This window comes from Equus przewalskii, chromosome 25, assembly GCF_037783145.1.
Source record: "Equus przewalskii isolate Varuska chromosome 25, EquPr2, whole genome shotgun sequence".
Classification (NCBI taxonomy): Eukaryota; Metazoa; Chordata; class Mammalia; order Perissodactyla; family Equidae; genus Equus; species Equus przewalskii.
Genome location: NC_091855.1, coordinates 16,093,721 through 16,116,831, shown reverse-complemented (window position 1 = coordinate 16,116,831; position 23,111 = coordinate 16,093,721). Strand labels below are relative to the sequence as shown.

Genomic DNA, 23,111 nt, shown 5'->3' with positions numbered 1-23,111 from the left:
CCAAAGAAATAGTAGCAGAGAGCCCCCCAAAGCTAGGGAAAGAGAGGGAAATCTGTGTGGAAAAGGCTTCCAGATCTCCTAGATTTCTCAGTGTGAAAAGACCTGCTGCAGGGCATATACTAGTAAACCTGGCAAAAATGAATGACAAAGAAAGAATACTCAGGGCAGCAAGGCATAAGAAAATAACCTACCAAGGAACGCCTATCAAACTTTCAGCAGATTTCTCTTTCCATGACCAACAAAAATCTAAGGTACTACATAGCCACGAGACCCTCCCTGCAAGAAATCCTCAAGAAGGCCCTCATACCTGAAAAAAAAAAAAAAAAAAGAGGGAGAAAGGGGACACAAAACACAGAGTAAGGAGATAAATAGGTAGACAGAACCAGAATAAGAAAGCAAATATTCAATGATAGAATTAAGCTAGTGGGAAGGAAAACACCAAAAACAAGGATAATCCTGTCATTTTAACCACAAACTCACAATACAAGGTGGAATAAGATATGAGAAAAACAACTTAGGAGGGGTGGAGGAAAGGGACTGAATCGGTTTAGACTAAGGAAATAAGAAGCCATCAGAAAATGGTCTATGTTATGCACGAGATTCTGAATACAAACCTCAGGGTAACTACTAAACAAAAAAGCAGAACAGAGACACAAAGAATAAATAAGGAGCAAACAAGGAAACACATCATAAAAAACTATGTAATTCAATGGGTAGAACAAAAGACACAGCACAAGAAACAAAGAAAATGCAAGACAACCGGAAAATGAATGATAGAATGACAGCATTAAGCCCTCATACATCAGTAATCACCCTAAACATAAATGGATAGAATTCTCCAATAAAAAGACACAGAGTGGCAAGATGGATTAAAGGACAAGATTCAGCAATATGCTGCCTCCAGGAAATACATCTCAGCTCCAATAACAAACAGAGGCTCAGAGTGAAGGGGTGGAAGACGGTACTCCAAGCTAATGGGAAACAAAAGAAAGCAGGTGTCGCAATACTTATATCAGACAAATAGACTTCAAGATAAGACAGGTAAAGAGGGACAAAGACGGGCAGTATAGAATGATCAAAGGGACACTCCCTCAAGAAGAAATGACACTTATAAATATCTATGCACCCAACTCAGGAGCACCAAAGTTCATAAAGCAACTATTAACAAACCTAAAAGAAGATATTAATAATAACACAATAATAGCAGGGGGCCTCAGGCCTCCACTCACGTGAACGGATAGATCATCCAGACAGAAAATCAGCAAGGAAACAGTGGAATTAAAGGCAAAGCTAAAACAGTTGGACTTAATAGTCATACATAGAACACTCCATCCAAAAACAGCAGAATACACATTCTTCTCAAGTGCACACGGAACATTCTCAAGGATAGAGCACATGTTGGGAAACAAGGCAAGCCTCCATAAATTTAAGAAAATTGAAATAATAACAAGCATCTTTTCCAATCATAATGCTATAAAGCTAGAAATGCATTACAAGAAAAAAGCTGAGAAAGCGACAAAGATGTGGAGACTAAACAACATGCTACTGAACAAGCAACGGATCATTGATGAAATTAAAGGAGAAATAAAAAAATATCTGGAGACAAATGAAAATGATAACCTACCATACCAACTCATATGGGATACAGCAAAAGCCATATTAAGAGGGAAATCCATCACAATACAGGCGCAGCTTAACAAACAAGAAAAATCCCAATTATGTAATCTCAAATTACACCTAAGTGAATTGGAAAAAGAATAACAAACAAAGCCCGAAGTCAGCAGGAGGGGAGAAATAATAGAAATCAGAGCAGAAATAAATCCTATTGAAACAAAAAAGGCAGTAGAAAGGATCAACGAAACAAAGAGCTGGTTCTTTGAGAAGATTAGTAAAATTGACAAACCCCTACCCTGACTTACAAAGAAAAAAAGAGAGAAAGCTCAGGTAAACAGAATGAGAAATGAAAGAGGAGAAATAACAGACTCCACAGAAATACAGCGGATTATAAGAGAATACTACAAAAAACCATATGCCAACAAAAGGGATAACCCAGAGGAAATGGATAAATTCTTAGACTCTTACAAACTCCCGAAGCTGAATCAAGAAGAAACAGACGATCTGAATAGACCACTCACAAGGAAAGAGATTGAAACAGTAATCAAAAGCATCCCAAAGAATAAAAGCCCAGATGGCTTCCCTGGAGAATTCTACCAAACTTTCAGAGAAGATTTAATACCTATCCTTCTCAAGCTATTCCAAAACATGAGGGAAGATGGAACACTTCCTAACACATTCTACGAGGCCAACATCACTGTGATACAAAGCCTGACAAGGACAGCACAAAAAAGGAAAACTACAGGCCAATATCATTGATGAACATAGATGCAAAAGTCCACAACAAAATTTTGGCAACCCAGATTCAGCAATACTTCAAAAGGATCGTACATCACGATCAAGTGCGGTTTATACCAGGGACACAGGCATGGTTCAACATCCGCAAATCAATCAACGTGATACATCACATCAACAAATTGAGGAATACAAACCACATGATCATGTCAACAGATGCAGAGAAAGCATTTGACAAGGTCCAACAGCCATTTATGATAAAAACTCTTAACAAAGTGGGGATACAAGGAAATTACCTCAACATAATAAAGGCCACGTATGACAAACTCACAGCCAACATCATACTCAATGGGCAAAAACTGAAAGCCATGCCTCTGAGAACAGGAACAAGACAAGGAGGCCCACCATCACCACTGTTATTCACAGTACTGGAGGTTTTGGCCAGAGCAATTAGGCAAGAGAAAGGAATAAAAGGAATCCAAATACGGAGTGAAAAAGTGAAACTCTCGCTCTTTGCACATGACGTGATCTTATATATAGAAAACCCCAAAGAATCCATTGGAAAACTAATGGAAATTATTAACAACTCTACAGTAAAGTTGCAAGGGTCAATATCAACTTACAAAAATTGATTGCTTTTCTATACTCCAATAACGAACTTACAGAAAGAGAACTCAAAAATACAATTCCATTTGCAAGCGCAACTAAAAAAATAGAGTATCTAGGAATAAATTTAACCAACGAGATGAAGGACTTATACAATGAAAACTATCAGACATTACCAAAAGAAATTGATAATGACATAAAGAGATGGAGAGAGATTCCATGCACACGGATTGGAAGAATAAACATAGTTAAAAAGCCCATACTACCCAAAGGAATCTACAGATTCAGTGCAATCCCTATCAGTATCCCAATGACATTCTTCACGGAAATAGAGCAAAGAATCCTAAAATTCATATGGGGCAACCAAAGACCTCAAATTACTAAAGCCCTCCTGAGAAAAAAGAACAAAGCTGGGGGTATCACAATCCCTGACTTCAAAATGTACCACAAAGCCATAGTGATCAAAACGGCGTGGTACTGGTACAAAAACAGGCACACAGATCAATGGAACAGGAGTAAAAGCCCAGAAATAAAACTGCACGTCTATGGACAGCTGATCTTTGACAAAGGAGCCAAGAACATATGATGGAGAAAAGATAGTCTCTTCAATAAATGGCGTTGGGAAAACTGGACAGCCACATGCAAAAGCATGAAGGTAGGCCATTATCTCATGCCATACACAAAAATAAACTCAAAATGGATCAAAGACTTGAAGATACATCCTGAAACCATGAAACTCCTGGAAGATAATATAGGTAGTATACTCTTTGACATGGAACTAAAAAGGATCTTTTCCAATACCACGTCTTCTCAGACAAGGGAAACAAAAGAAAAAATAAACAAGTGGGAGTAATCAGACTAAAGAGCTTCTGCAAGGCAAAAGAAACCACAATCAAAACAAAGAAGCAACCCACCAACTGGGAGAAAATATTTGCAAATCATATATCTGACAAGGGGTTAATCTCCATAATATATAAGGAACTCACACAACTGAACAATAAAAAAACAAACAGCCCAATCAAACAATGGGCAGAAGATATGAACAGACATTTTTCCAAAGAAGATATACGGATGGCCAAAAAACACATGAAAAGATGTTCAACATCACTAGTCCTCAGGGAAATGCAAACCAAAACTACACTAAGATACCACCTTACACCCGTTAAAGTGGCTAAAATCACTAAGACTAAAAATAACAAATGTTGGAGAGGATGTGGAGACAAGGGAACCCTCATACACTGCTGGTGGGAATGCAAACTGGTGCAGCCACTAAGGAAAACAGTATGGAGATTCCTCAAAAAACTGAAAATAGACCTACCATATGACCCAGCTTTCCCACCACTGGGTATCGATCCAAACAATTTGAAATCAAAAGTAACATATGATCCCCTATGTTCATAGCAGCACTATTCACGATAGCCAAGACATGGAAACAATTCAAGTGCCCATCGACTGATGATTGGATGAAGAAAATGTGGTGTGTATAGATATATATATACACACACATATATGCAATGGAATACTACTCAGCCAGAAAAGAAGACAAATTCATCCCATTTGCAATAACAGGGAAGGACCTGGAGGGAATTATGCTAAGTGAAATAAGCCAGACTGAGAAAGACAAACACCAGATGATTTCACTCATATGTGGAATATAAACGTACACATGGACAAAGAAAACAGTTTAGTGGTTACCAGGCAAAGGTAGGTGGGGGTTTGGGCACGGAGGTGAAGGAAGCACTTATGTGGTAACAGACAAGAAATCATGTACAACTGAAATCTCACATCAATGTAAACTATTATGAACTCAATTTTTTTTTTTAAAGAATGCACACATCTTGATATAGAGAACAGATTGGTGGCTGCCAGAGGTGGGAGGTGAGGGGTGGGTGAAATGGGTGGAGAGGGTCAAAGGGTACTAATTTCCAATTATAAAATAAATAAGCCATTGGGAGGTAATGTACAGCGTGTGTTGTGACTACAGTTAATAATACTGTGTTGTATATTTGACAGTTGTTAAGAGGGTAGATATTAAAAGTTTTCATCACAAGAAAAAGAATTTTTATAACTATGTATGGTAACAGATGTTAACTAGACTTATAGTGGTGATCACATGCAATATATACAAATACTGAATCATCACGTTATACACCTGGAGCTAGTATAATGTCAACCATACCTCAATAAAAATTTTTTAAAATGCACTGGTGTAAGGGGCATCATCATCTCTGAGGCGTTCAGTTGTGTCTCTCCTCTGTAGGCCAGTTCAGTAATAGGAGAGGTTGTCACAGATCAGTGTTTGTTAACGGCTATGGGGATAATGAGGTCTCTTGAAGTAACAGAGGCCAGGTGGCTGCACTTAACAGCTGAAACTAGGGGACCACAGTTACCATAAAAATTGTGCTGGTTGGAGAGGCAGCTAAAGGGATTTACCTGTAGGGAATTTGAGGTGGTAAAGGCGCAACATATCTCTAGTGGCAAATAGACGAGTAGCCAAGGAGAGTGTTGCTTAATATCTACAATCAGAATAAGGCAAAAATGGAGGAGTAGGAGGCTGGAAAGGGTGGCACCGGTAAAAAGTTATGATCCCTGTTCAGTTATTGGAGCGAAGTCGCTGTTCAGATGCACTGTCTGTTGACTAAAGAGATCACTGGGTTCCTAGGAGGAAGGACATATCAACATCATGACAAATATATAACGTAATGATTCTCCGAGTCCTTTCCCCAAGGAACCTACAACCATTTCCTTGGGAGTCTCTATGCTAGGGATAGAGAAATACCTGGCGTCGAGAGGATTATTGGACAGTATCTGCATTGACATTGATACTCAGGGCTCCAAAGCATCATCATGGACCCTGTTGTAGTGGGAGGTTATGAACATTGGGCAAGAAGTGGTGTCCTAACTGATGTTCGGTTTACAGTGGGTTCAGTGGTCTGCAGTCCAACGCAGTGGTCCCTTCTCCAAGTCCTCAGGTATATAATCAGGATTGATATCTTTGGCAGTTAGAATAACATCCCTATGGAGTCCTTGCATGTGGAATAAGAGCTATCCTCATCACACAACCAGTGGAAGCTTCTTCAATGTCCCTCTAACCCCGGCCAGCATAGTCAATCAAAGGCAACATTGTGTTCTGGGTGGGAAGGTGGACATAAGTGCCAGCATTAGAGACTACAAGAGGCAGCAGTGATTGTCCCTATCAGAATTCCATTTAGATCACCAATCTGGCCCCTGCAGAAACTGTATGGATCCTAATGAATGATTGTAGACAAGAACAAGCTCTCCCACGTAGAATCTCTCATTGCAGCTGCTGGGTCAGATGTGCTGTCATTGCTAGAGCAAATTAATATGGCCTCAGGCGCATGGCATGCAGCCATTGATCTGGTCAATGTGTTAATTTCTATTCTGATCCGAAAAGAGATTAAAGGTTAGCATCCATAAGGCATGGACAATCATATTTATACCTTTGTTCCTAGGGTTACGTTTACTCTCCTGCCTCTGGCATAATATTATCTGAATAGATCTAGACGGTCCTAACATCCAGAAAACATCGTACTGATTCATGATATCAACGGTATCATGCTAATGGGACACGGCAAACATGAGTTGGTTAGTTTATTTGTGGTCTTACTAGGAGACATACACTCCGAGAGTGGGAGATAAACCCTATAAAGATTCAGGGACATGCCACATTATTAGAGTATTTGGGGGTACAGTGGGTTAAGGTCATGTTGGGACCTACCATCAGAGTAAAGGCAAATTGTTTCATCTTGTATTTCCTACCACAAGGAAAGTGGTGCCTAACATATTCCTCTTTGGGTAGTTGAAGCAAATATTTCACACCTATGAATACTATGTTGGCCCACATACCGGATGATAATGAAGTCGGTCATCCTTGAGTGGGACCCAGGCAAGAAAGGGCCTTGCTGTAGACCTAGACCGTGGAGCAAACAGAAGCCATCATTTGGGCTGTAAAGTCTGGCACACCTGAGCTCTCTGACCCTGTGGGGGTTACTGGTGATGGGAAAAGATGCAGTGTGGAGCTTGCGGGAAGTCCCAGAAGGAGAACCACAGTCCAAGCCCTGGGGGTTTGAAACAAGGTCATGCCATCTGCCCATCGAGAAACAGCTCTTGGTGTGTTCTGGGGCCCTGGGCAACATGGCTGTTTGACCATGAGGCTCCAAATGAGCATATGCCTTGAATCATCCAGTATAAACTAGGTCCTTTTGATTCTTCCAAGCCATAAAGTGAGACGGATCTGGCAGCAATTCATGGTGAGATCCAAAGAGGACATCTAATGTGAAGCTCATACAAGAGGAGAAGACTCGTGTAAAGCTGTATGAACAGGTAGTTGGAGTCACCATATCATTTACCATGGTTTCATGAGTGCACTGCGCTCAGCTTGCATATATGCCCATGTGGGGGTTTTGCGAAGCCAGGTGAAGGAGGTCTAAAATGCCTGAAATTGGTACATGGAAGGGTAGGCGTGGTCTGTGGGTTCAAACCCAACATGGAAGATGGCTGCATAACATTCCTCTTCAGAGATGACTAAAGACAGTAAAGTGAACAAAATCATTGTATTGGGCAGAGTTATGGCTAGTGCACATGTTCATCTACCCTATGTGGAAGACTAAGTGGCCCAAGGTGGGCCTCAAATGAGACCACCTCAGGCAGCCAAGGTTCTTACCAAGTGGTCAGGGGCCTGGAATAAAAAGGACTAGAGAGTCAGAGAAAAGGTGGTGTAGGGTAGAGATACGTGGCTTCAGATAGAGCAGTAGTCAGCAAGTGTGAAGGTTTTTGTAGCACAGGTTCATGCCTACCAAGAAGCCTGCACCCTGAAAGATGCCCTGGAAAACCAAGCAGGCAAAATGGCTTGGCCAGTCAACATTAGACAAACTTCGGCACTGACCACCCTGGAACTGGCCCAATGGGCACATGAACAGAGTGGCCATGGTGGCAGAGGTAGCGGCTACACTGGGCTCAATAGCATGGACTCCCACTTGCCAAAGGAGTCAAGTGAAGTACTGCTGTCTCCAAATGGCCAACTTGCCAACAACAAAGACCAATGTTGCTAAGTCACTCTTCCTCAAGAAAACCTAGCAGCTAATTGGTGGAGAGTTGACTACATAGGGCCCCTTCCATCCTGGAAGGACCAGCAATTAGTCCTCACAAGAATAGATAGCCATTCTAGTTGTGATAAATTGCCTCTTCTGCCTGCACAGCCACAGCCAACACCACTATTGGGGGCTTACTTATGAAGCACATGATGTTTAACCATGGAATCCCACATGACTTAGCATGTGAACAGATAATTCATTCTTCAGTGAATGAGGTACAGGGATGGGTCTATCCCAATGGAATCCATTGTTTGCATCACATATCAAATAGTCAGTAGCAACTACCCTCACACTGTGCTGCAACAGCCTACTGAAGACACAAAAAAATGCCAGCTCAGAAACAATACTCTGGAAGGAAAGAGTGCCATCCTTCACGGTACAGTGTGTATTTTAAATCAAAGACTGCTACATGGTACTCTTTATCCATTACAAAGAACATATGGGACCAGGAACCAAGGAGCAGAAGTTGGGCGGCCCTACTTACCATCACTCTTAATGATCCACTGGTGGTTTTTCTGCTTGCCCCCCCGCAACTGTGTGTTCTCCAGCGTTGTAGGTCTTGGTCCACAGGGACTGCACTTTAGCCAGGGACACAGCATGAGTCCCACAGAACTGCAAGCTACAACTGCCATCAAGGCACTTCAGATATCTTGTGTCCAAGGACCAGACAGTGGAGAAGAGGAGTCGCTATTTTGGACGGAGTAGTTGACCCTGAGTAGAAAGGGGAGGTAAGGCTGCTAAGCCTCAGTAGGAGCATGGAGGGTGATATATGGAACCTAGGTGTTTCATTTGGGAGCCACGTGGAACTCCCTTGGGCAATGGTAACTGTGAACGGACTTGTGCAGCAATCTTGACCGAGAAAGTCTCAGACTCCTTGAGGATGAAGGTGCAAAAGTTTTCAAACAAACGATTTACACAGTCTCGTGTTTCCCCTTACCTTCTGCTCTGCCCATTTCCTTTTTTGTCTTTATACCTCCCACACACCATGACTGTCTCAAAATACCATGAGGCTTGCAAAAACAGTTCTCAGAAATACTGTTCTATTGGTTATAGGAACTCCAAACAAGAGGCAGGAAAACAGGACCAACTCCAAGCTACAAGTTTTGGCAAAAGGTGAAACTGCCCCTAAGTTAAAATACAGGATGGTTATTCAAATTCTTCCTATCTTATAAAAACCTTGACCCTGGTTCAGTTGTGTATTCACCTGGTTTTCGGGTATTCCCTGATCCACCTCAACTGAATGAAGCCTTTAACCTCTACTTGAGTCACATAAATCTTTGTTTTTGTTTTTGTTTTTATACTTTCGTGCCATTGCCTGAGAGAGGTTGGACAAACCCCCAACACTGCCTGTTTGGGTCAAGACCAGCATATATCAAAGAACCCTAATTTCCTTGGCTGGGGAGGTAAGTCCTCCTCCTGTTCTCTGCATTTTTCATAGCATGGAGGTTGCAGGCCGTCATTGTTTTGTAGGTCAACCTCTTGTCAGACCGATGTCAGTATTTCTCCTTCTGTTTGTTGGAGTTCTTTGGATGAGCGGAGAATTAGGCATTTTTCCTAACTTAGAGCAGGTCCCTCCTTCTAGCTCAGACTTCTTTCACTGGAGGAAACTCCTGGTCTACCCAAACCCCTGGCCAGATTTGCTCTAGATATATGGTCTGCCACCAAGGTCCTACCGCTATTAATTTCCTCTCAACGTGGCATGATTTCAGTAAGTACAATCTTGGGCTGCAGTGGCCTTTGATTTCGTGGGCATTGTCAAACTTGTGTATTGTGGTATCTTAGAAGAGAGCGTATTAGAATAGTTGTCACGCCATGGGCAGCTTACATCAGTTGCTACAAAGAAGCCAAGGAAAGAAATACTTTGAACAGATTCTAATCTTTTCAGGCCTCTTTTAAACAACTTCCACCTTCTTCCCCTGCCAAAGTCCTTGTCCCTTCTGTCTACCCCTGTTCTGGTCTCTCCTAACTCCACTCCATTCTCACCTCCCTCCTACCCTGATCCCTATCTTCCTATCAGCCCCTCTTGCTCTTCTTCCTCACCTTCTCCAGCTCCCTCTTATCTTTGTCCTGAAACTTCATCCTTTCTTGAAATGCCACAAATCTTTTGAAGGCTAACCCTGAGTGATGCTGCATTTCTGAAGCATCCAACCTTGTTGACTAGAGTGTGGTGAATCTGTCTCAAATATCCAGCACTAGTTAGAAAGTGCTTTTAAGGAAAACTCATGTTAGTCCTTGACCTGACACAGCCACCTTTTTAAAAATTATGGCCTATAACCTGAGATATCAAATGCTATTTAGAAACACTAAATGGACTAGCAGACCACACCCATCCTCAGATTAAAACACTGAGTTTGCCATTTTGGAGATAATAGGATAACCAAAGATAAAAACCATGCACACTCAAATTTATGGTACCCAAAATTAAACAGCTTGAGGGAAACAAGAGGTCCTTTACAAAAGCAAAACCCCTCAATAAGGATAGAAGCAGATGTTGGGGAAATGGAAATAAAGAGAGAAAAAGGTTACAGGGTCCGCAGCTATCATACTTTGACAAATGGACTGCTCAAATCAAAACAAAATGACTCCCCTTCCAGAAGACACACTCTAGTTTCAACACTGCCTTTGGACCAGCAAGAAATAACCAGTTAGTAAACGGTTATTTGGATCAGTTAGTAAATGGTTATCTAACCTCCTTGTGAGTAGATACCGGAGCCAAGTGCAAATGCAGCAACCCATGTTTGACAAGGGCATAGTAAATGGGGACTTGGGTTCTTAATGGATGAATATCCAGATCACTCTACCAGATAAGCCACCTGGACAAGAAATGCTGGTCAAGAGAGCTCTGTAAAAGATGGACAAATTACAACATCGTAGAGTGGCCATCCTATTGATCCTCTACTCATGCGTCCCTCCCCTCCCCTTTGGTAGTTACCCTCATCTGGACTCCATATTTTCAGAAAGAGATTTGATCTAAGACCTGAGGCATTTAAACAGCATGAATGTAACACTTACCGTATCAGACCCTGTTCTAGTGCATTATTTTGGAAATGATCGTGTGCTGTTTCGTTCTACCTAAATTTTTGTCTCTGTTCATATATCAGTCAGTTCCGTCCTGTACTTTATATACAGGCCGTGCTTAGGCAATTCCTGAGATTTTTACTGTGAATACTATGACATTAATAACTGGAGGCCTTAAGAAGTGATATATCAGTGATCAATGGCTCCTCATGTGATGGTTTTACAAGATACAATGCCAAGGCAGTATATTTGGAATACCCCAGGTGTAGCACAACCCAGGACAATAATGAACATGATAGCGTTAGCATGTATTAAGTGCCTAAGGTGTTCCGGGCTCTTCTTAGTTGCTTTCCACTGATGATCACACAACTCTGGAAAAGTACATTTTGTCTGCCAATGTAACATGTAACATATAACTGTGGATCTCGGGAAGCCTAATACTTTGTCCAAGATCACATACTTACCAGGGGGTTGAACTGCTGTTGACATTCACGTGCCTACAACACCAAAGTTTTGTATCTTCCTACTGGATCTGTAAATGTTTCTTCTTAAGCTTATTTAACGTGAGGAAAAAAATGAACAAATCACAAAAATCTAGTACATAACCCCTTGGGAAAATGTCCAATGAACTGTTAAACAAGTGCATACCAATGCAAACAAGATTTGCTACAGGTGTGCCTATAAAACATTAGACTCCACATTTTAAATAAACACAGGTCCTCTTGTTAGTGAATCTAAGAGTACCTTCCATTATCTACAGAAATAGTAATAATATGACCAGACATGAAATGTTAAGTGAATTTAAACACACAGACCCATTTTTACCTGCCATGTCATTTTATTTCAAGATGGCAACCTCAGAATAGTTATAGGATTATGTGATTATCAGAGTGATTATTGACCATTTCTCCCAGCAAGGGCCACTGTGAATTTTGCCATTTTGTGCATTCCAGTTAGTATTTACTTGTGTTGAGGTTGTTGGCGGCCTTCTTCAACAGTTTTTTCCTCGGTTCTCTTTTCTAGGGTTTCTTCTAATTTTGAACACATACCACCAAGAATTGAAATCCCAAAAAGGGTGAAACGTATAAGCAGTAGAGCTATTCCCTCGTTCAGAGCAAATATTATTTTGGGTTGAAGACGTAGTGTTTTGTCAGGTGGAGGGCCACTATCTAGGCTACCACCTGCTCCTCTCTCTTCGCATGATGGTGGTTTCCAACCGTCCATACAGTGACATTGTTTCCTGTTGTTGCACACCCCTTTGAAATTACATCTCTTGATATCACAGTCAAAATTAATGTCTTGATAAAAAGTACAGTTCTGATTTAAACAATATTTTCCTGGCCCACATGTTGCACCATCCACTACAAGCCCCATTTCTGGTATTTCTGCCCCATCGTGTACATCGTATCCAAAGCATTTTTCGTTATCTGCTATTATATGACGGAATGTAGTATGCTCACCTCCACCAGGAATTTGGCTGACAGCAGTACAATGTAGCATCCCACAAAAAATGTCATCCTCTTCACATGGCACCGAGGTTGATCCTCCTCGTATCAACCTCACCCCACAGTTTCCAAATCGGTCGCCAATTAGATTCAATTTTGTATAGCACACTTCTGCAGCATCTTTTACTTGGTGGCCAAAAAGGGCTTGACACTGCATATCACGGTCAGTACAGTTTCCTCTCACACAAACAGCTAATGGTGAACATGGGGTTCCATCCTGGATATAAAGGTCATCTGGACAAGCATGTGTTTTCCCGTTACAGAATTCTGGTAGATCGCAAATACCAGGCGTGTCTCTGCAAACCTTTCCAGGCTGAGCATACCTACAGCCAATGCAGCAAGGTCCTATACTACAAATACTACCGGAGCTTAGGGCACAATGGGTCTCACAACATTTATCCATACTACAAGCTTTAAGGGAGCCACAGTCACATTCTTCATCCATATTTATGATCTTGTCACCACAACGAGGAGCTACATAAGGAAAATTTGTGTATGCTGTATTTTTTACACCCAAACAAGGATCCCACCCTCTAGCCCGTTGAAGCATTCTGTTATATGTACAATTGCTCATCATATCTAGAAGACCAGGCTGAGGAGCCATGACACAGCTAGCTCTCCGAAAACAACTACAACCAGATGTGTCATGCCCTGTGCCGAGTACATGACATAATGTATGGGCTTCAATAGCTGCACCTAAAAATACGTGATAATTTCCTACAAATGTATATGCTACTCCCCAATTGGGGTTGCATATTCCATTATGGATACCATAATATGTGACCCCACTGAGTTTATGTCCTGTAAGAAGCAGTGAAGTATCATGACGAATATGCCCCCACCATTGCAATTTCCAAATACCAAAGTGACTTAAAGCTGCATAAGCACTAGGCCAGGTATGTAACTGTATCTGATCTGAATGAGTCCATATGCACATAACACGTATGGAAACATCGTAATGAGCTTGTCTGAAAATGGTATCCACTATGTTGTTCATAAGCACTACATTCTCTACTATACGTGTCTGGTTTCTATCCAGAACATATAGTGAGTTAGTAACCGTGTAGTGAAGTTTTAAGTATTTCCTGTGTGGCCACCACAAATACACAGGGGCTGCTCTAGGAGTTTCAGCAAGTGTTGCCTCTTCATATGCGTGATCTTTATCTTCCTCCTCAATCGTACACCTTTCCACCTCTGACCTTTCTTCTGACACAAGCAGAGAAATCACATGCTCAAATTTGGAAGAAGCCTCCAGTGGTTTGATCTCATAAGTGAAGTCATCCACCTGCAGCATGCCACGCAGACCCCCATAGCAGGTGTCCAGGGTGCCCATAGACCCAGGAACCCCTTCCAGGTAGCTGTAGTAGTAACAGTCCCGGGGGACATAAGGGTAGTCCTCCTGCATGGCACCTTGGTCGTCATCGGTGATAACAGGAAAATGTCTGGGCAGCAAGCTCTTCTTGACTTTCAGGTGAACCACATGTCTTTGGCCCCTGAAGTGAATCTTGTAGGAAAGCTGGCCTTGTATCTCAGCTCCACTTACCCTATGGGAGACCTTCCTGGGGATCACAACTTCAGAGGAAGTGAAGCGCCATCCTGGTCGGGCATGGGAGCAGCAGACCGGGGACAGGAACAGCCAGAGCAGAGGCAGCCAGAGATCGCCTGTCTTATGGGCCTGGGCCCAGGAAGGCCCCATGAGTGAGGGAGCCTGTGACTCAAAAAACAGTGCAGTCAGGTGGGAGGCAGGCAAGACTATTCCTGAAACAGCAACTTCTCTAGCAGTGTAGTCATGAGGAGAGCAGAGACAGGCTGAAGGCTTGGCACCCTGGGGAGGTTGAGGAGGGAGGGGGGAGCTATGACATAACAATGTGTGTTTACTGGGGGAGGCTGTGCTCAGGCATCTGGGGATCCTAGCTCAGGGGACTTAGAGAAGGAAAGGAAATGGGAGGAATTAGGAGAAGTAGGGTGTATACCTGGGCTCAAAAGTGCCACGGACTCTTGGAGAAGTCACAGGGGAAGAATAAGTGGGTTTGTTGCAATTTTAAGACACTAATGACTTTTTCCCCCTCACACCTTAATAAGATAAGGGATCAACATTTAACTAAAATAGAGAATGGAGAGGAGAGTTAAAGCTTCTCTTTATAAGAATTTTGAGGAGAGACTTAGATTCATAAATGGTAAAACTTGAATGCTGTAGGGGGTGGTTGATGGAAAGAAAGAGTAAACAGAGGTCATGAGAAGACAAATTAGAGTGCATAATAGTAGTTTCTTATAAAGGGAAACTTATACCTACCGTATGTCCCAGCAATTCTAGGCCTAGGAAACTACCCATAAACACTTGTATATGAATGTTCATAGCAGCATCAGTCATGAATTTATTCCACAACCTGAAACAAACCACCAGTAATCAGTAAATGAATGGATAAATAAACTGGTACATTCATCCAGTGGAATGAAACTCAGTAAATCTGAACAAATTTTTGACACATGTAAGAACGTGGATGTAAATCACAGAAACTAAGATATGATTTAATTTGTATGAAGTTCCATTATACTCCAAACTAATTCCTGGGAATAGAATTCATATCAGTAGTTCCTGAAGTGGGGGAATGGAGGAATAGAGGGAACTTTCTGGAGTGATGGGAAACTTCTGTATCCTTTTTGTTTTTGTTGAGCCAACATTGGTTTATAACATTATATAAGTTTCATGTGTACAACATTATAATTTGACTTCTGTACACGCTATGGCATGCTCAGCGTCAAAATCTAGTAACCATTCGTCACCGTACAATTGACCCCCTTTACCCATTTCACCTTCCTCCCATCCCCTTCTTCTTTGGTAATCACCAATCTGTTTTCTGTATCTGTGTTTGTTTTTGTTTTTGTTTTGTTTGTTCATTTATTTTGTTATTTTCATATTCCACATATGAATGAAACCACACAGTATTTGTCTTCCTCCATGTGACTTATTTCACTTAGCATAATACCCTCTTCAACACTTGTTATTTCTTCTCTTTTTATTTTTATTCATTTTTAGTTTTTATTTTTTCCTGAGGAAGATTAGCCTTGAGCTAACTGCTGCCAATCCTCCTCTTTTTGCTGAGGTAGGCTGGCCCTGAGCTAACATCCGTGCCCATCTTCCTCTACTTTATATGTGGGACTCCTGCCACAGCATGGATTGCCAAGCAGTGTCATGTCCGCACCCGGGATCCCAACCGGCGAACTGCGGGCCGCTGAAGCCAAACGTGAGCGCTTAACCGCTGCGCCATCAGGCAGGCCCCTCTTCTCTTTTTAAAAAATATTTTAATTTAGTAATTTTTTATCGAGGTAACATTGGTTTGTAACATTATATAAGTTTCAGGTGTACTTGATTATATTTTAATTTCTGTCTAGACTCAATCATGTTCACCACTCAAAGACTAATTTCCATCTGTCACCATACACATCTGCCCTATCTCCTCTTTCACCCTCCTCCCTCCCTGCTTCCCCTCTGGTAACCACCGATCTAGTTCCTATATCTATGTGTTGGTTTGTTGCTGTTGTCTTTATTTGCCACTTAGGAGTGAAATCATATGGTATTTGACTTTCTCAATCTGACTCATTTCACTTACCTTAATACCCTCAAGGTCCATCCATGTTTTTGCAAATACCAAGATTTCATTGTTTTTAATAAGTGAGTAGTATTCCATTGTATATAAATATATAGAGAGAGAGAGAGACCACATCTTCTTTATCCATTCATCTGTTGATGGGCTGTTTCCAAGTCTTGACTATTGTGAATAATGCTGCCATGAACATAGGGGTGCAAATATCTTTTAGCATTAGTGTTTTTGTGTTCTTTGGATAAATCCCCAGAAGTGGAAGAGCTGGATCACATAGTAGTTCTATTCTTAATCTTTTGAGGAATCACTATACTATTTTCCTTAGAGGCTCCACCAGTTTACGTTCCCACCAGCAGTGTATGAGGGTTCCCTTTTCTCCACATCCTCTCCAACACTTGTCATTTCTTGTCTTTGTAATAATAGCCATTCTGAGGGGAATGAGGTGATATCTCCTTGTAGTTTTGATTTGCATTTCCCTAATAATTAGTGATGTGGAACATCTTTTCATGTGTCTCTTTGCCCTCTGTATATCTTCTCTGGAAAAATGTCTGTTCATATCCTCTTCCTATTTTTAATTGGCCGTGTTGTTTTTTTGTTGCTGAGTTGTATGAGTTCTTTATATATTTTGGATACCAACCCCTTCTCAGATCGATGATTTGCAAATATCTTCTCTCAATTGTTAGGTTTGTCTTTTGTTGATGGCTTCCTTTGCTGTGCAGAAGCCTTTTAGTTTGACACATTCCCATCTCTTTATTTTTTCTTTTGTTTCCCTTGCCTGGGGAGACATGGTATTCAAAAAGACACTGCTAAGACCAATGTTAAAGTGTACACTGACTCTGTTTGCGTCTAGGGGTTTTATGGTTTCAGGTCATACATTCGCGTCTTTAATCCATTTTGAGTTAATTTTTGTGTATGGTGCAAGATAACGGTCTAGTTTCATTCTTTTGCATGTGGCCATCCAGTTTTCCCAACACCATTTACTGAAGAATGTTTCCTTTCTCCATCATGTGCTTTAGGCTCCTTTGTCAGAAAATTAGCCGTCCATGGATGTGTAATTTATTTCTGGGCTCTCAATTCTGTTCCTTTGATCTGTGTGTCTGTTTTTGTGCCAGGACTGTGCTGTTTTGATTACTATATCTTTGTAGTATGTTTTGAAGTCAGGGAGTGTGATACTTCCAGGTTTGTTCTTCTTTCTCAGGGTTGCTTTGGATATTTGGGGTCTTTTGTTGTTCCACATAAATTTTAGATATATGATTCCTTGTCCTATTTCTGTGAAAAATGTCATTGGGATTTTGATAGGGATTGAAATGAATCTGTAGATTGCTTTAGGAAGTATGGACATTTAAACTAAGTTAATTATTCCAATCCGCGAGCACAGAATATCTTTCCATTTCTTTGTGTTTTCTTTGATTTCTTTCGACAGTGTTTTATAGTTTTCACTGTACAGGTCTTTCACTTTCTTGGTTAAGTTTATTCCTAGGTATTTTATTCCTTTTGTTGCTAGGGTAAATGGGATTGTATTCTTAATTTTTCTTTCTGCTATTTCATTGTTAGTGCAAAGAAACACAACTGATTGCTGTATGTTGATTTTGTGCCCTGCAACTTTACTATATTTGTTTATTATTTCTAACAGTTTTCTGGTGGGTTGTTTAGGGTTTTATATGTATAAAATCATGTCATCTGCAATAGTGACCGTTTTGCTCCTTCCTTTCGAGTTTGGATCCCGTTTATTTCTTTTTCTTTCCTGATTGCGCTGACTAGGACTTCCAATACTATGTCAAGTAAGAGTGGTGACAGTGGGCATCCTTGTCTGGTTCCTGTTCTTAGAGGACTAGTTTTCAATTTTTCTCCATTGAGTATGATGGTAGCTGTGGGGTTGTCATATAGGTCCTTTATTACGTTGAGGTACTTTCCTTCCATACCCATTTTATTCAGAGCTTTTATCATAAGTGGATGATGCATCTTGTTGAATGCTTTCTCTGCATCTATTGAGATGATTTTGTGATTTTTATCCGTCCTTTTGTTAATGGGGTGTATCACGTCGATTGATTTGTGGATGTTGAATCATCCTTGCATCCCTGGAATAAATCCCAGTTGACCATGGTTATGATCCTTTTGATGTACTGTATTCGATTTTCCAGTATTTTGTTGAGGATTTTTGCATATGTGTTCATCAGTGATAGTCGCCAGAGTTTTCCTATTTTACATTACTCTTGTCTCGTTTTGGTGTCAGGGTAACGTTGGCCTTGTAGAATGAGTTAGGAAGGGTCCCCTCCTCTTCAGCTTTTTGGAAGAGTTTGAGAAGGATAGGTATTAGGTCATTGCTGAATGTTTGGTAGAATTCACTGGGGAAGCCGTCTGGTCCTGGACTTTGGCTTTTTGAGAGGTTTTTGATTATTATTTCGATCTCTTTCCTAGTGATCAGTCTACTCAGATTCTCTATTTTTTACTTCTCCTTTTTATAATAACAGCTAACCTGTTTTGTTTTTGTTTTTGTTTTGCAGGGAACGATTGGTCCTGAGCTAAGATCTGTTGCCAATCTTCCTCTTTTTTATTTTCTTTTTCTTTTCCAAAGCCCCAGTACATAGTTGTATATCCTAGTGGTAAGTCAGTCTAGTTCTTTTATGTGAGCTGCCACCACCACATGGCAGTGTGTTCTGCCATATTCAGGTAGCGTGGTTCTGCGACTGGGAAGTGAACCCGAGCTGCCAAAGTGGGGAGTGCTGAACTTTTAACCACTAGGCCATTGGGACTGGCTCTTTCTATTTCTTCTTGATTCAGTTTTGGAAGGTTATATGATTCTAAGAATTTATCCATTTCTTATAGATTATCCAATTTGTTGGCATATCGTTTTTCATGGGATTCTCTTATAATCCTTCATATCCCTGTGGTGTCCTCTGTAATTTCTCCTTTTTCATTTCTGATCGTATTATTTCAGCCTTCTATCTTTTTCTCTTGGTGAGTCTAGCTAAAGGTTTCTCAATTTTGTTTACCTTTTCCAATAACCAGCTCTTAGTTTCATTGATTCTTTCTAACCCCTTTTTTGTTTCAATAGGATTTATTTCTGCTCTGGTTTGATAATTTCTCTCCTTCTGCTGACTTTGGCTTTTGTGTGTTCTTCTTTTTCTAATTCAGCTAGGTGTAATTTGAGATTACTTATTTGGGATTTTTCTTGTTTGTTAAGGTTTGCCTGTATTGCAACGGATTTGCCTCTTAATACAGCTTTTGCTGCATCCCATATCAGTTGGTATGGCTTGTTATCATTTTCATTTGTCTCCAGATACTTTTTGATTTCTCCTTAATTTCTTCAATGCTCTATTGCTTGTTCAACAGCATATTGTTTAGTCTCCACATCTTTGTCCCTTTCTCAGCTTTTTTCTTGTAATGAATTTCTAGCTTTATAGCATCACGACCAGAGAAGATGCTTGTTATTATTTCAACTTTTCTAAATTTATGGAGGTTTGCCTTGTTTCCCACCATATGGTCTATCCTTGAGGATGTTCCGTGTGCACTTGAGAAGAATGTGTATTCTGTTGTTTTTGGATGGAGTGTTCTATATGTGTCTCTTAAGTCCAACTGTTTTAGCTTTTGGTTTAATTCCACTGTTTCCTTGTGGATTTTCTGTCTAGATGATCTGTCCATTGATGTGAATGGGGTGTTGAGGTCCCCTGCTATTATAGTGTTATTTTTGATATCTTCTTCTTTTAGGTTTGTTAATAGTTGCTTTATGACCTTTGGTGCTCCTGTGTTGGGTGCATAGATATTCCTAAGCGTTATTTCTTCGTGATGGAGTGTCCCTTTGATCACTCTATTGCCCCTCTTTGTCTCTCTTTACCTGCTTTATCTGGAAGTCTACTCTGTCTGATATAAGTATTGCAACATCTGCTTTCTTTTGTTTGCGATGAGCTTGGAGTATCATTTTCTAGCCCTTCACTCTGAGCCTGTATTTGCCATTGGAGCTGAGACGTGCTTCCTGGAGGCAACAAATTGTTGGATCTTGTTCTTTAATCCACCTTGCCAGTCTGTGTCTTTTTATTGGAGAGTTCAATCTGTTTACATTGAGGGTGAGTATGGATGTATGAGGGCTTAATGCTGTCATTCTATCATTTGTTTTCCGGTTTTCCTGCATTTCTTTTGTTTCTCGTCCTCTGTGTTTTGGTCTACCCATTGAGTTATGCAGTTTTTTATGATGTGTTTCTTTGTTCTTTCCTTGTTTGTTTTTTGTGTCCCTGTTCTGCTTTTTAGTTTAGTGGCTACCATGAAGGTTGTATTCAGAATCTCACGTATAACATAGTCCACTTTCTGATGGCCTCTTATTCCCTTAGTCTAAACTGATTCAGTCCCTTTCCTCCTCCCCTCCTAAGTTATTATTCTGATATCTTATTCTAACTTGTGTTGTGAGTTTGTGGTTAAAGTGACAAGATTGTCTTTGTTTTCAGTGTTTTCCTTCCCTCTAGCCTAATGCTATAGTTGAATATTTGCTATCCTATTCTGATTCTGTCTATCAATATGTCTCCTTGCTCTGTGTTTTGTGACCCCTTTCTCCTGTTTTTTCTTTTTTTCAGGTATGATGGCCTTCTTGAGGATTTCTCATGGCAGTGGGGGTCTCATGGCTACGAAGTCCCTTAGCTTTTGTTTGTCTTGGAAAGATTTAATTTCTCCCTCATATCAGAAGGATATTTTTGCTGGATAGAATGTTCTTGGCTGAAGATTTTTATCTTTCAAAGATTTGAATATGTCATTCCACTCTCTCCTGGTTTTTAAGGTTTCTGCAGAGAAATCTGGTGAAAGTCTGACAGGGGTAACTTTGTAGGTTATTTTCTTCTGCCATGCTGCCCTGAGTATTCTTTCTTTGTCATTCATTTTTGCCAGTTTTACTACTATATGTCTTGCAGTAGGTCTTTTTACATTGACAGATCTAGGAGATCTGGAAGCTTCCTCCACACATATTTCCCTCTCATTCCCTAGATTTGGGAAGTTCTCTGCTATTACTTCTTTGAACATGCTTTCTGCTCCATTCTCCTTCTCTTCTCCTTCTTGAATACCTATAATTCTTATGTTGCATTTCCTCATTGAGTCAGATATTTCTCAGAGACTTTCTTCATTTCTTTTTAGTCTTACTTCTCTCTCCTCCTCTGTCTGGAGCATTTCAACATGTCTATCTTGGATTATGCTGATTCACTCCTCTATGGTGTCCACACAAACATTCAGTGGATAGTATTTTGTTTCGTCTCTTCCGTTGTGTCTTTCATCTCTAATATTTCTGATTGATTCTTCTTTACAGTTTCAATCTCTTTTGTGAAGTAGCTCCTGAATTTGTTGAATTGTTTCTCTACGTTCTCTTTTACCTCATTGAGTTTTTTGATGATAGCTATTTTGAATTCTTTGCCATTTAGTTTGCTTATTTCTGTGTCCTCAGGACTGAGTTCTGGGTGCTTGTTGTTTGCTCTCTGGTCTGGAGATGTGAGGAATTACCTGATGTTGGAAGTTTGTGTCTTTCCCATTCTGATATTATTTGGTTGCAGTTACAGCCTATCGCCAGTGGATGAGGGGTCAAGAGCCGCATATTCTGAACCCTCTGCCTTCAGCCGAGATGGCGCAAGGTGGGTCAGGGGAGGGGCGCTTTCTCCTGTGTGCAGTCCCGGGTTTCTGGATCAGCTCTCACTATCTGGTCTCCTGGGGTCTTGGTTTGATAAGGTCACCGTGTGTGAAAGCTTTCGCCCCATTAGAGGGCTTCCCTCTAGGCTGCAAGGACCCTAGGGAGTCCTGGATGATCCTGTGGATTCGCGACCCCTCCCCCACTCCTTCCCTCATGGAACCTCCCACGGCAGTGACTGCAGTCTTTAGAGGAGGGAGCGAAGTTCTCTCTTACCCTGTTCCAGCTCCTCTGAGTGGGGCTCCAGCTTCTCCGCCCTCTGTCCTGTGGCTGCCATGACCCTCCGAGGATTTTTGTGCTTTTAGGGTATTTTCTGTTGGAATGTGGTTGCTCCTTTTTGTTGTCTGTTGGAGGGGAGAGAGTCCCGGTCAAGTTCACTCCGCCATGACGCTGACATCTGTCTAATACTTTTGTCTTTTGACCTAGATACTAGCTTTATAGGTGGTTGATCCACTACCTTTACTGTATATGTGACCTTACCAGTGATTTTTTTCTGTCATAATTTTCTCATTCTTAGTTTTGGTATTTTCTTTTCCCTTAAATACGTCCCTTTAACATTCCTTGTGAGGCCAGTTTAGTGGTGATAAACTCCTGTAGTCTTTGCTTGTCTGGAAAACGCTTTATCTCTCCTTCCATTCTAAATGATAACCTTGCTGGGTAAAGTATTCTTGGCTGTGGGTTTTTTCCTTTCGATGGTTTGAATATATTGTGCCACTCCCTTCGAGCCTGTAAGGTTTCTGCTGAGAAGTCAGCTGACAGCCTTATGGGGTTTCCTTTGAGTGTAACTTAGGACTCTCTCTTTATCTTTAATTCTTGATATTTTAATTATAATGTGTCTTGGTGTGGACCTCTTTGGGTTCACCTTGTTTGGTGCTTTCTGTGCTTCCTGTCCCTTGATGTCTGTTACTTTCCTCAGGCTAGGAAGTTTTCAGTTAGTATTTGTTCAAATATGTTCTCTGCCTCTTTGTCTCTCTCTTCCGCTTCTGGAACACCTATAATATGGATGTTAGTACATTTGGTTGTCCCAGTGGTCCCTTAGAGTGTTTTTGTTCTTTTTAATTCTTTCTTCTCTTTTATGTTCAGCTTGCATGATTTCCTCTACTCTTTCATCCAGATCAGTGATCTGTTCTTCTGTGTCATCTTACTCTGCTGTTGATTCCCTCCAGTGAACTTTTCATTTCCATTATTGTCTTCTTCAGTTCTGATTGGTTCTTTTTTATATTTTCCAATTCTTTGTTGAATTTTTCACTGTGTTTATCTA

General features: G+C 40.9%; 1 protein-coding gene across 3 annotated transcripts in view; it reads left to right on the top strand.

Moving 5' to 3' along the window:
• The window catches only part of MED6 (mediator complex subunit 6), a 114,308-nt gene extending 93,406 nt beyond the window's left edge, over positions 1–20,902 (top strand). For 2 of the 3 annotated variants that reach the window (XM_070593480.1, XM_070593483.1), the window contains exons 8-10: positions 9,123–9,182; positions 9,392–9,472; positions 20,760–20,902. In XM_070593480.1, the coding sequence (XP_070449581.1) occupies positions 9,123–9,182; positions 9,392–9,472; positions 20,760–20,887 (269 nt within the window). In that variant the 3' untranslated portion in view covers positions 20,888–20,902. Of the gene's footprint in view, positions 1–9,122; positions 9,183–9,391; positions 9,473–12,110; positions 12,697–20,759 lie in introns of those variants that run through there. The other variant, XM_070593481.1, reaches the window with a different exon arrangement.
• Positions 20,903–23,111: the final 2,209 nt, after the last annotated feature.